At 39.4% G+C, this 14,659-nt stretch overlaps 1 protein-coding gene across 1 annotated transcript; it reads right to left on the bottom strand.

The window, feature by feature from the left end:
- Positions 1–252: 252 nt before the first annotated feature.
- On the bottom strand, positions 253–12,823 carry trim35-13 (tripartite motif containing 35-13). The gene is made up of 6 exons (XM_057861561.1): positions 12,477–12,823; positions 9,460–9,555; positions 5,324–5,554; positions 5,216–5,238; positions 5,028–5,146; positions 253–984 (listed from the first exon to the last, which is right to left on the bottom strand). The coding sequence occupies exons 1-6, from the start codon at positions 12,684–12,686 to the stop codon at positions 449–451; spliced, it is 1,215 nt and encodes a 404-aa protein (XP_057717544.1). The 5' UTR covers positions 12,687–12,823; the 3' UTR covers positions 253–448.
- Between the last annotated feature and the right edge of the window lie 1,836 nt (positions 12,824–14,659).

Below are 14,659 nucleotides of genomic sequence, written 5' to 3'. Positions count from 1 at the left end.
ATGTTCCATCCCTAGCAAAAAGTGCACATGCAGATTATGCCATATCGTCCCTACCAGTGTTGAGACCAAACCTACGCCCTTGGGTATTAGCTATTTTTTATGTCTCAAAAATGCATGGAGAAATCCCTCGCTTGCAGCTGAACCCTCCTCCACCGGTTGTTGCTCAGTGTCAGTGAGTCAGCTGTGCTACACGATGGCTGGAGGGCCACAAAAAAAAAAAAAAAAAAAAAAAAAAACTAAAAATGTGCTACTACTAATGATAACCTCAATTCATAGCAGTTCTGTTTATTACTTTATAAGAATTAAAACTCAATACTTATACCACTTTATTGTGAATGCCACACAGTGGCTGATGCAGCATCCCACAATTGCCCCTTGTTTAAGAACAAAGTCTCAATTCTCCGTCTTGTCGGACGGCCATTTGTATCTTTCTGCGGACAGTGGCGCGTCAGTCGGTGGTAAGAGTCAACTTAGCGGGCAAGATAGTCAGCGGGTGTTCTTTGCAAGCCGTGCAAAAGTAAGGAAAGGCTTTCGGCGTGATGATGTCGGTGAAAGTGTAGAGCGGCTCTCGTTCGGGGGGGCTGTAAAAAGCCACTTTGCCCCGGTCCATGTCCAACAACACCCTGATGACCTCCGGCTTGACCTTCATGTTGAGCGACTCCCACGGCGCCGTGCAGGCTTTGTACTCGTCGTTGCGGAAGCGTATGGTCCAGAAGCCCTCGGCGGGCGTCAGCACGTGCTTGCCCTTGCGGTTGATGGACTCGCTGGCTACGCCTACCACCCAGTAGGTGTTGTCCTTGACCTCCACGCACCAGCTGTGGCGGCCTTTCGTGTAGCCCTCGGCACCCAGCATCTCTGCGCTGATGTCGAAGCGCTCCGGGTTGTTGGGGAGCTTGAAGGTCTGCGAGGTGTTCTGCACCGCCGTTAGGTCCTCGGACATGATGAAGCAGTTGGCTGCCGTGTTGGGATCCATGATCACGGGACCTTGGAGAGGACAGCCGCTTATTTCACGTCTGTTTATACGGCGTCTTAATACTACGTAGCACATGATGTGAAACGCATTTACGGATTCATAAAATTAGCACTAGAAAATGCAATTTCCGGAGAAATTGCGATGGTCGCTTTGCTGTGATGTTTGGTAAAAACCTAAGTCACTTTGATTATGGGGCATTTCAGGGTCACTCCCTGTTTATATTGCGTCACTTCATGTTGATTTGCTGGTGTTTCGGGGTCACCCATTATTGGGTCGCCTCCTATTGATCTGGTGTCATTGTGTGGTCACTTTCTGTTGATATTGGGGAATTTCGGGGTCATTTCCTGTTGATTTTGGGGCACTTCAGGGTCACATCTCATTGTTATTGACTGTTAAACTTGTAAAACCGACACCGTCCATACACCAAAACAACTGGAATTCTCATTCAATGCGAGCTCTCTTTCGTGTGACACCCCAAAAATGACCGTTTGCCCCCCCCCCCAGTTTTTTTTTTCACATCAAAGAATTCGGAACGCTAAGAGGCTCAAAGGTCCAGTACAGTTTAGGGCTTCAGCTATTAATTATTTTAGTAGTCTATTAATCGATGAAGTAGTTAGTTAGAATAATCGAGTAATCGAATAAGGAACATAAAAATTTAAAATACCTGAGCTGAGCCTCAAATGGTATAAATTAATAAATAAATGAGGATGTAAGTGCAACAAAAAAAAAATTGGCTAACTTACATAGCAAAAGTTTGCTAGCTTAAATGCTATAAAATGCCAACATTTTTTCTTTTTATACAATGCTCTTAACAAATCTTTCAAATACATATTACCACAAAAAACAGCTAAATATACCTATAAACTTAATTACGAATGCATTAAAAAAACATCAGCGCAAACATAAACTTAGCTTAGGTTGGTCTTAACAGGGAGCAGCTGGATTCAGCCATGTGAAATGAATTGTCATATTCACTGTTGCCACTAGAGGGCAGTGTATCCACCCAAATCAATAAAACTAAATGCAACACTTTCAAAACAAACCATTTCAACGTCACTCTAATAAATCCTGCAACAACATTTGATTCAAAACTGTTTTCTTATTGAATTACTCGAGTTAATCGATTAGTCGTTGCAGCACTAATACAGTTTTTGCTAAAAACGTACGCTTCGGCCCAAATTTGCCAAAAACATACCCATACATATCTAATGGCCAATATTTCCCATTCATTTCCAATGGCCCAATTTGACGTTCATTTCAATAGCACAAAAACTGCCATTCACTCTTTTCGATTTCCAAACTAGGTGACCCCGAAATACTCCCAAATCAATACAAAGGGACCCAATAGGAACAGGAAGTGAACATGAAATGCCCCAAAATAAACAGGAAGTGACCCGATATACCAACTATCACAGCAAAGCTACCTTTTCTTGCAGTGATTAATAATCATGATTTCGGTGTCAATTAAAACTAAATCATATTCCTTAAAAAAGGCGCAACTATTTTCCCAGCCCTACTTTAAAAAAATTTCAATTTTATAGTGCAATTTTTTATTTTTCCATTCCCTTTTGCTACTGGATCCTTTATGACACAACTTAAATATCATAATTTTGGAATACAACCTCATAAAAATACAAATCTGCCACCAATAATTTCCATTAACTTTCAGAGGGAAAGTCCCTCGTCTTAAAGTGCTTGTAACATGAAAAAGCATGTTTATTTCATAATACACGCGGTATTTTATGCTCCTGAATGAAATGGACCGCTTCGATGTGTGTGGAAGCGATCGCTATATTTATTTAGTTTTTTGAATCCCGCGCCATGAAAATGAGTGACTGTACGGAGGAAGGAGTCCTCTTCACTATACAGCCGTACTGTTGTATGAGAAGGACTTAGGATTCAGCTGATTTTGCGGATTAATACGTTTAGTTTTCGCATCACGCCAGCCAAACGGCTGCAGAACAATCTTGCTGTACGAGGGAGAAGCGTGTGCGCCATTTTGGGGTTTCAAAAGGTTCCCATTCACCGTTGGATATTGGCCAAAACAAGCCCTACTACTGTGGGACCATGGGACTTACAAGGAAGCGAGTAAACGTCATGTTTTGTATTATGTCAAATACTGTACTGTGATCATTTTAATATGTAGGTGGCTTGCATTTTATGGCTGACATGCTCCTAGTCCCCTCGGCTGACGACCGGCGGCTTGTCGCACATCACCCCACCGGAAAAGCACTATACTCTGCTTACTGCCCTCTTTATTTGCCCGGTGTTCTGTCATATTTCCGACCGATCAGAAATTGCAACTTTGTGGTAAAAATAGCCGCGTGTACAGCGATTACCGTAATTTCCCGAATATCACGCGCACTTTTTTTCCCCAAAATCAACTTGTAAACTCATGGTGCGCATTATAAACGGGTACATGGATGGAGACAGAAATATATATGTATTACATATATATATAAACCGATTTTTTTTCATTGACACGGCCACGTTGTGTTGAAGAAACGTATGCGGCGACCCGTTGCCGACCATTACGGTACGTGACGTCACCATTTTGTTTCGGTATTACTTCACACTAATCGGCCGAATGATTTCGTCTGTGTTAAATTCTGCTTTTTTCACTCTTCATAAAGCACAGAATTTAGTTTGTTGAACTCATTTGAGTCGACGTTTATTGCAGCTCCACAATTCGGAGCATAACAAATGTAAGGACACACACTTCCTGTGTCCGTCAACTATATCGGTCCCTCGGGAAACTCAAACCCAAATAACAATAGTTCAGTAGTTTTACCGTATCAATCCATGGAAGAAACATTTATTCATCATGAGGAAACGAGCAAGTTATACAGCAGCCTTTTAAAAGAAAAGTCACATCCGTTTTGTTTTCTCCTAGATTCTGGTAAGTTGGAGAAGTTGTCAAATCATATTATTACCGTAAATATTGTCAGTTTACTGTAATGTTTTGAACTACCAATGTGCTATGCTTGTGCTGTGTTTCACCAGTCAGTAAAATGACATCTCTGTATCTGTACACAAGCTCTGTTTTCTTGTATTCTTCTATTTATTGGTGCTAAAATTAGGGTGCGCGTTATAAACGGGTACAATAATTTTCCCCAAATTTTACAAGTAAATTTGGGGTGCGCATTATACACGGGTGCGCCTTATATTCGGGAAATTACGGTACAAAGTAAACACTACAAACTTTCTTTAAATAAAGGACTACTCACGTTTGATCATGGATGGTCATGTAAAAAGCTCTCCTCATACACATTAGCTGCACAACAACTGCAGCCGCCCTCCTTCACTGAGTCTCGCTTTTTATGACTTCGTTGTGTAGTAAAGCATTATTTTTGCCATATTCGTGTTGGCCATTTGGCAGCGACACGCTCCTCCGACGTCGGCCGGTTTGTTCAGCGGTCGTTGCCCAGCTGCTTCCCCGGCGAGATCTCCTGTCCGTAGTAGCAGCGGCACGAGCTGTAAATTGCTCTCCACCGGGCGGGTTGGCGATCGGCGAAGACAATCGACAACCCAGTCGTCATGTGAAATGATCTGGGCTGGTTATGTGTGATTTTCCGCTTCGACGACTTTGAAACATCACTCTGTTCGGGTTAGCATGTCAGCTAGCTGTCACGCCTCTTGGTTGTTTACATCCTCCAAAGCCAGGGAAGGGAAATGACATAAGCCCGATTTAGGTGGCATAAAATATCGTTCGGGAGGTGCGACAGTAAAGGTGAAGTCGACAATTTGGCCATTATGGAGTAATTTTGCCATGTCGTCCTGAATAAATGCATTTTTATTATTTCATATTTCATTTAGCACAAGACTGTTATTTGTCATAGCTATGCCATTTATTTAGCTATTGGGGAAAAATATTTGGATAAAAACCAATATCCTGTAAAAATATTGGAGTAGAGAGACTGAAACAATGACATTTTGCGCATAGTCGAATCGTCTCAAAATATGATTCTAATTCACATAATAATCATATTTTAGACTTTTTTTTCTCCTGTCGTACACACTTTAAATGTTACCATATTACTATTGAATAACTCACTGTATTTGATTATTTTCTTCATCTTCTCCCACACTTGGAACTTGAGAGTGCCTGTATGCTTGGCCACATCAATTAGAGCACCAGACAGCTCTTCAGGCTCCACAGAGTTGATCCATGTTCTGCAAACACAAGTTGATAGGAAGCCGTCTTATTCTTAACTATAACCAAAGTGTCCAAGTGAGGCTCACCTCCTTATGATGTCCTTGTAATTCTGCAAAGACAATTAACAAAGCAGTTGTCACAGTGATGGATTTAAAAAATGTGAAATGAAGCTTCTCATGTTAGTTGTCCCTAACCTTAAGAAAAGGGATATCTTGCATTTGCATCTCCTTCTCCACCATGAGGATGACGTTGGAGAGCGAGGCCAGCTCTTGGTCCAAGTCCTCAATCCTCTGCTTAATCACCAGGCTCTTGTGAGCCTCCTCAGCTTGGAGGGCAGCCAGCCTGGTCGCCTCCTGCTCCCTGAGGAAGAGGTGGAGCGCCTCAAATTCTTTCTTGATCTGCATTTCCGTGTGCTCCGCCTGGTTCTGCGTATTGGAGATGTTGTTCATGACCAGCAGTCAACTTACTGTAAAATGAGATGGAGTTTGCTCGTGCAATACCAATCATAGTTTTAAATGGGTTCTCGCTTTACGTGTTTGAGAGCTCACGATGGGTGGAAAATGATACCTCGCGCTTTAAATCTTTAAAGTTCAAAGCAGGGGTGACAAGAACTGTATGTTAATAATATTTATGTTTATTTAATTATTATCATTACTACACTGTAGTTTTACATAAAAATATTATTGATGTAATACTTGTAATGAAACATTCTAAAAATTAAATGTAATTTTTGTACTTTGTATATTTTTATATTATGTAATATTTCACTTTTTTTTTTTTTTTTTTAACCCATCAATGATGGCCGATGAGGTAGTATATAAGGTACAATTTAGATATTGTGGATATATATATCTGGCGGAAAAATCACACAAAACTGAAAAAGCAGTTTCTGCTCTTGCACTCCTCTTTAAAAGGAACTGTGGTGTTTGATAGAACTATATGTCTATATGCTGCCATAGCAGATTCATGGCGCATTAAGCCCCCGAACTATTTTTAATTTGTCCCTTTTACCCTGGAAACCCCCATTTACAGACGTCGCGCAACCGTTTTTGTTTCAACCAGCCATAAAACGAAGGTAATTCAATATATTTCTTATTCAAAATGTCATTTTTAGCTTTGAATCATTGATGTCTAATATTTCGTTAAAAAAAAAAAAAAAACTTTAAAAAATTATTCACTCGCATATTTTAAACTTTTAAACAAATGACGTCACAATGAAAAAAATGGTGTCTGTAAAAAGGTCAAAGATATCTACCTCATAACTATCGCTTAATTGTTTTTTTTTGTTGTTTTTTTTTTGTTACTGTAGCATTTTCTCCGATGTGTTAGGTGATAAATAATTGATCCAAACAAAAAAAACAAACAAAAAACAAAAAAAAAAAAAGTTTAAATGGGTAAATACATGAAAAAGAAAATCTTGACCACTCATTGATGTCTGCGATTTCTGCATCGCGACCCTTGTTATATTACCAAGTTTCATCCATAAACTCCCCAAAAAATCCAGCTGTGGCCACCTGTGTCTTGACACTCTGTGATACATGCTACATGGAGTTTTTGGATCGAAACAAGGTAAGTACGCGTTAATATCTCGTTAAAGTCATGGCGTCTGTAATTCTGCTCTCGCGTGCGCTCACCTCCAGATAGGGTTTTGCTGTTTAAAAAAAATTTTTTTTCTTAAATGCCCTCCTGTCCAAAATGTTTCTTCCCCCAGAAAATTGAGATTTTAAGCTTTCCAATGATGTATAGCACATGCATATCGGACAATTTTGAAAGTTGGCCAAATTGGGGGTGTCAGAGCGGAACTTCAAGTCACCTGAGTGTTTTCCGCCATATACAGTAGAATGTTCCTACGTACATATATGTATATATACATACAGTATGTGTACGTCCTTATGCACGTATACAGTGATCCTTCATTTTTCACGGTTAATCCCCTAGCCCGTCACGAATATCGAAAATCCGCGAAGTAGAGGCGGAGTTCATTTACATTTTTTTAAAAAGTTGTTTTTATCTAACAGCATTGGAAAGCAATACATATAAGATGTAGTATTTCTAAGCCCTACAAATGTAGTAACTATGATATAAATGATTTATATATATATATATATATATAAATATATATGTACATATATATATATATATATATATGTATATATATATATAAGAATGTAACATTTTTAAATAACATACTGTATTTTTTGTTGAAAAAAAATCCACAATAGACAGAGGGCGAGAAGTTCGAAGCGCGATATAGCAAGGGATCGCTGTATATGCAGTATATACTGTATATGTGTGAATACGTAGGCGTATACATATATTTGTTATACATATATACACACACACACACACACACATATATATGTACACACACAGTGGCGCAAATAAGTATTTACTCAACCACTAATTGTGCAAGTTCTCCCACTTGAAAATATTAGAGAGGCCTGTAATTGTCAACATGGGTAAACCTCAACAATGAGAGAAAAAAAACCTGAAAATCACATTTTTTGATTTTTAAAGAATTTATTTGCAAATCATGGTGGAAAATAAGTATTTGGTCAATACCAAAAGTTCATCTCAATACTTTGTTACCCTTTGTTTGTTTGTTTGTTTGTTTGTTGCACTTTGTTGGCAATAACAGAGGCCAAACGTTTTCTGTAACTCTTCACAAGCTTTTCACACACTGTTGCTGGTATTTTGGCCCATTCCTCCCTGCAGATCTCCTCTAGAGCAGTGATGTTTTGGGGCTGTCGTTTGGCAACACGGACTTTCTACTCCCTCCACAGATTTTCTATGCGGTTGAGCTCTGGAGACTGGCCAGGCCACTCCAGGACCTTGAAATGCTTCTTACAAATCCTCTCTGTTTTTGCTCTGGCTGTGTGTTTGGATCATTGTCATGCTGAAAGACCCAGACACGTCTCATCTTCAATGCCCTTGCTGATGGAAGGAGATTTTCACTCAAAATCTCTCGATACATGGGCCCATTCATTCTTTCCTTTACACAGATCAGTCGTCCTGGTCCCTTTGCAGAAAAACAGCCCCCAAGCATGATGTTTCCACCCCCATGCTTCACAGTGGGTATGGTGTTCTTCGGATGCAATTCAGTATTCTTTCTCCTCCAAACACGAGAACCTGTGTTTCTATCAAAAAGTTGTATGTTGGTTTCATCTGACCATAACACATTCTCCCAGTCCTCTTCTGGACCATCCAAATGCTCTCTAGCGAACCGCAGACGGACCTGGACGTGTACTTTCTTCAGCAGGGGACACGTCTGGCAGTGCAGGATTTGAGTCCCTGGTGGCGCATTGTGTTTCTGATAGTAGCCTTTGTTACTGTGGTCCCAGCTCTCTGTAGGTCATTCACTAGGTCCCCCCGTGTGGTTTTGGGATTTTTGCACACCGTTCTTGTTATCATTTTGACGCCACGGGGTGAGATCTTGCATGGAGCCCCAGATCGAGGGAGATTATCAGTGGTCTTGTATGTCTTCCATTTTGTAATAATTGGTCCCTCAGTTGATTTCTTTACACCAAGTGTTTTACCTATTGCAGATTCAGTCTTCCCAGCCTGGTGCAGGTCTACAAGTTTGTCTCTGGTGTCCTTCGACAGCTCTTTGGTCTTGGCCATAGTGGAGTTTGGAGTGTGACTGACTGAGGTTGTGGACAGGTGTCTTTTATACCGATAGAGTTAAAACAGGTGCCATTAATACAGGTAACGAGTGAAGCCTCGTTAGACCTCGTTAGAAAAAGTTAGACCTCTTTGACAGCCAGAAATCTTGCTTGTTTGTAGGTGACCAAATACTTATTTTCCACTCTAATTTGGAAATAATTTATTTAAAAATCAAACAATGTGACTTTTTTTTTTCCAGATTCTGTCTCTCATGGTTGAGGTTTACCCATGTTGACAATTACAGGCCTCTCTAATCTTTTCAAGTAGGAGAATTTGCACAATTGGTGGTTGACTAAATACTGATTTGCCCCACTGTATATCGATTTTTTTTTTTTTATCTGGGATGGAGGAGATGGTACATTAACAATTCCAGGTGAGTAAATACTGGGATTTTCAACTACAAAATTACCTGTAAATCGGAAACATTTGTAAATTTTTCAGTTATAATGAAAGTTCTGACATATCTGAACAACTACAGGATTTTTCTTCCTGCAACAAATGCCTTCACTTGTCCGCTTCCATTGACAGCAATAGACGTCCAATCCAATGATATCTCCCAGTTCAAATGAATTGGACGTCAACTCTGTCAATGGCACGCAAGCATGATCCTCCACTACCAGCCCTCCCCATTCAAATAAATTGGATGTCTGGAACGTTTGGACAGTACCTTGACATGCTCCTGCATGTCCTCGCACACGGTTTTGGCCTGCTTGTACTGCTGTAACTTCTCCTTCAAAGGCAGCAGGGCGCCTTTCAGCTCTTCCTATATGGAAGTAAGCGGACAGCAAGGTCAATACACGGCAGGTGGCGAGCTGTCAACGCAATACGCCGTCTGGACTGTCGGTCCGCAATGTGGACGATGGACGGCGGCGCCAGATAAATGGGTCACATCTGTGGGGAAGACTCAAGCGCGGCCGGGTGACAAGCGTAAAGCTGAACTCGCGCTGCTCGAGCCAAGCGAGTATTCTTTTCACATTAGTCGGCGCAGGTCTCTCATTCTTGAGAGAGGCCCAGCAGGCAGAATGGGATGAGCGCTCAGAAAAAAAAGTGCACGGGGGCTCGAGTTTCACCGTCCCAGCAACCACCGTAAACCCCAAAATATCAGTCTATTATTAGAGCGGCAATAATCTCTGATAACCATCAACATGCAATATTAAAGAAACAACTGACACATGAGTTAAGTCTATATGTCTATAAGGTATGTCTATAAGGAATAATTTAAATTCGAGAAAATTGAAGACAAATGTTGTATTAGTTATATCCAAATAATTTAATCCATTAAAAAATGAATGAAATATTGGATAAAAAGTAGCAATTAAGAAAATAAAATATAAGAATAAAATGAAAAACACAATAAAAAAAAACCATGACCAAATGAGTACTGTATAGTTTGAGAGTAAAATCATTTATATAATCTAAAACATAAAATTTATAAATATTCATAAATAATGTAAATATGTGAATAAAAGTTGTGTGGGGGGGTGTAGATAGACATAATGCAAGTCAGGTAAAAAACAGATCAGGAACAATTAGGGTAATTTTAAAAAATCTGAAGCAAAATTGAAAACTATTCAAACATTAAGTACCGTAATTTTCGCACTATAAGGCGCACCTGACAATACGCCGCCACCCACCAAATTTACCAAAATGGCATTGGTTCATAGATAAGCCGCACTGGAATATAAGCCGCAGCTGTCTTCAGTGTCTTATAAGTGTCTGTCATAAGACCAAATGAACCACCATGAAGCTTTGAACCAATTGGCTGCAAAACTTCATTGCTTCAAGAAGATTCATTTGGCCATAATTACTCCCTTGGGAAAGACGATTAACATCTGCTGCCACCTGCTGTCAATACCGTTGTTTTCCAACATGCCTCCTAGCATGCATTGCAGCGCTACAGATGTGAATAGCAATCAAAATTCATTTTCTGTGCTAATCTTCAGTTACTCTTCCAGTTGTTTCATTAATTGCTATTTATGGTATTTGGTCACACTATATTTGACATTGGCACCAAAACACTGTCATTTGACAATCATATTTATGACACTGTCAAGAGCATTAATGAATGTCATTTAGTGTTATCCGGCAAATGATCTCACTTTTAAATGGATGTAAAAGATCCGAGCTGGACATTAATGGAGTTAGTTACATAATTTGCAGGATAAAACTTAATGACATCTGTCATAAGCAATCAGTAATGCCCATGATAGTGTCATGTCATAATTATGATGGTCTTAAGACAGTCTATGACGCCGCTGTCGAATAAAGTGCAACCTATTAACCAAAATAAATCAACAAATATTCCACACTGGACTATAAGCCGCAGGATTCAAAATGAAGGAAAACAGTAGTGGCTTATAGTCCAAAAATTACGGTAAGTATAGTTTATGGGTAAAATGATTTATATGATCTAAAATTAAACATAACATTTATAAATATTTATAAATAATGTAAATATGGGAATAAAAGTTTGGGGGAAAAAATGTAGATAGACATACAGTAACGCAAGTCTGGTAAAATACAAATAAGGAACAATTTGAATAATTTTTTAAAATCTAAAACAATATTGAAAAATATTAAGACATAAAATTATGTAATAAATTCATTATTGCTGCAATGATTTATCAATAACTCAAGTAATTCAATTGGGAAAAAAAGATTTGAGTTGAATTTAGCTGCTTCGAGTATTTGTTTAATTAAAGTGGCGTTGTAATGGTTTGTTTTGAAAGTGTTTTCATTTAATTTTAATGATTTGGGTGGATACACTGCCTTCTAGTGGCAACAGCGAATATTACATAACTCATTTCACATGGCTGAATCCAGCTGCTCCCTGTTAAGAACAACATAAGCTAAGAATTTGTTTGAGCTAATGTTTTAATGCATTCGTAATTTTGTTAATTGGTATATTTAATGGTTTTTCTGGGAATATGTCTTTGAACCATTTGTTAAGAGCATTGTAAAAAAAAAAAAAAAAAAGTTAGCATTTAAGCTATCGGAGCTTTGCTATGTGACTTAGGCAATTGTTCTTTTGATGTACTAAAATCCTTATTTTTATTTTTATTTTTTCATACCGTTTGACACTTAGCTCAGGTATTTAATTTTTGTATGTTCCATATCCGATTACTCGATTATTCGAACTAACTAGTTTGATGATTAATCGATTACTAAAATAATCGATAGCTGCAGCCCTAAAATTAATTATTAATAAAAAGTGCAAAGAATGTCTGTTTAAAATGATTTTGATAAACGTAATAACATAATGCAACAAGGAAAATAAGACTTAAAAATATGTGTATTAGAATCCAAAAGAAAATGTACGAACAAAATTCTGGTTTCCCTAAAAATTATACATATTATGTTGTATTCGCATCAAACCGAAATAACAGCGCAGGTAAAAAAAAAAAAAAAAAAAAAAAGAATAATAAGAAACCAAAAGTAGTAACTAATTATTACATTATAATATTCAGGACCAACCTAAAATGTAAAAACAGTAATTTTATAATGGAAAAAAAATGAATTATAAAAAAATAATAAAAATGATTAAGAATCAATGCCTCCCATTCTAATTAATTAGGATCTACTTCCTTAACTGTAACCGACAGTGCATGCACTTACTTGCCTATACTATATGTAGGTCTTCTGATAATAATAATTATTGCTAAATGACCGAGGTAACATGCTTACTTTGCAATCATTAGCCCCCTCTCCAATGGGATACAGTCTGTGTCCTCGATGGTCCGCCGCCTTCCCACAAACCCCGCAAATGGGTTCCAGGTCCTCCAAGCAAAAGAGCGTGAGCTTCTCCCCATGCTCGCCACACGCTTCGTGGTCGCTCTTTCCCCTCGTGCCTGACGCGAAGGCCTCTCGGGCCATCCCCAGCACCATTTGATCCATGGACGGAAAGAGAATCCGGGCCGATGTGGCCGCTATCAGTCTGAGCCAGAGAGGTCACCCTCTGAACGAGGTGGTCAGACGGTCACAACCGAGATGGAGGTTGGCGCCGCCCACTCCTCACACACCCCTAAATGCTGGACAACCTCCATCCTTAAGCCCCGAAATAAGTGTTAAGCCCCCCGGCTCCCAGAGGCGTATCTGATGACGGCCGAGGTTGTTCGACGACGCGGGTTGCACGTTCTCGAATAAACACCGCGCATCTAAATAGAACAAAGAAGCTCATGTGTCGAGACATGACAGCAGAATTGATGACGTCGGAATATTTGCCGTCATTGCCTCCCTGTTATTTGAGATGAGTGAGGAAAAACCTGGCAAAGAGCATCTATTGGCCCTTTCAGGGACAGTGGTCACTGCAGTTGGCACTTTAAACCACGGATACCACGGATAGAAAGACATGTAATTCTTAAAAGATAAATGTTAGTATGAGTTATAATAACTTAATATTAAAACCTTTCTTAATGTTTTCGTTTTACTAAAATTTGTAAAATCAGTTTAACTAGTAGGTCGCCATTGATGTTGACGATGCAATGGCGCTAACGGGCTTCCACAGTGTCACTCGCTAGCTACATGAACATGTTGTCGGTTCTTCCCTTCCAATTTGAACTTGAGCGGAAAAGTGATAAGCAGGACAGCACTGTTGATATTTCACAAAACAAGTAGCAAAAGCAACCAGACACTGCAACCCAGTGTGTGGAGATACAGATCTTAGCCCCGCCCGGTTTGGTTTGGGGACATTTCGGGGACAATATCTGGTCATTTCCTGTTGATTTGGGGACATTGATTTTTTGCCACTGAAAACGAATAGGAAAAAATTGGGACGTCCATGGCTGTCAATGGCATCGAGTTACATAGGCGCCAATGGAATCCAAGTACATTGGCATCAATAGAATGGACAAACATGCCCGTCAATGACATTAAACAAAGTAAATGCCATTAGAAATGAATGGGAAATTTGGACGTCCATGGCCTTCAATGGCAGCACCCTTCATAAGCGTCAATGGAATCGGGGAAATGTGGGGGACACGTCCTATTGATATCTGGTCATTTCATGTTGATTTAGGGACATTGTTTTTTTTCCCCCATTTAAAATGAATGGGACAAATTTTGGACGTCCATTTCCGTCAATGGCATGGAGTTAAATAGGCGTCAGTGGAATCCAAGTACATTAGCATCAATAGATTCCACATACATGGCCGTCAATGGAATCAATGCAATCTAAATTCCATTGGAAGTGAATGGGAAATTTCCCATTAAAAATGAATGGGAAAGCTTTTGGCAAATTTTCAGTGAACCATAAACTTTTTCCAAATTCTGTATAAAACTTTTATGCCCCCCACCCTCCCGGAATTTTTGATATCCAAATTATGTGATTTGGTCAAAAATTTATAGGACTAGATAGATTGTGAAAATGTTTTTTTTCCGAAAAATCGGTGAAAAATTGGCATATACGGGCGAACGGCGCGTCATTTGAACATTCAGGTCGTTTCGATATTTGAACGGTGCCGATCGGTCAAACGGTTCAGGCTGTCCGGCGTGCCGATGAAATCCCATTCAAAAAAAAAAAAAACAATAACACTATCTGGGTCGTTTTTCAAAGACCCAGATAATTAAATGAAAGTCTCCAGCGGGATTCTAACCCGCATTTCCAGTGTCACAGCAAAGCATTTAGACCACAAGACTATACTTCTGCGTGACATTAGTCATGATTTTCCAAATAAAGCAATCGCAACCCTCATGCGTTGTCTGTCTGTGTGGTAAAACCTGATGGGGAAACGCAACTGAAAAGAAAGTTCGGCTGGCTTGATCACGGAATTAAAAAACGCGGCTCACTTCAGACAGCAAGCAGCCAACAATAACAGGGATTATTGTGTTAACATAGGAATTTATTGAACACACGAAAAAACACGCGATCG

The sequence above is a fragment of the Corythoichthys intestinalis genome, chromosome 16 (genome assembly GCF_030265065.1).
Source record: "Corythoichthys intestinalis isolate RoL2023-P3 chromosome 16, ASM3026506v1, whole genome shotgun sequence".
NCBI classification, from domain to species: domain Eukaryota; kingdom Metazoa; phylum Chordata; class Actinopteri; order Syngnathiformes; family Syngnathidae; genus Corythoichthys; species Corythoichthys intestinalis.
The sequence above is the reverse complement of the archived record's forward strand: the minus strand, read 5'-3'. Positions and strand labels throughout refer to the sequence as shown.

Bases quoted from the DNA above. Each gene is read 5' to 3' on its own strand.
- trim35-13 (XM_057861561.1), bottom strand. From the start codon at position 12,686: ATGGATCAAATGGTGCTGGGGATGGCCCGAGAGGCCTTCGCGTCAGGC. The intron at 9,556-12,476 runs GTAAGCATGTTA...ACTTCCATATAG, and splicing joins AGGGGGCTAATGATTGCAAA to GAAGAGCTGAAAGGCGCCCT. The intron at 5,239-5,323 runs GTTAGGGACAAC...TTGTCTTTGCAG, and splicing joins AAGATATCCCTTTTCTTAAG to AATTACAAGGACATCATAAG.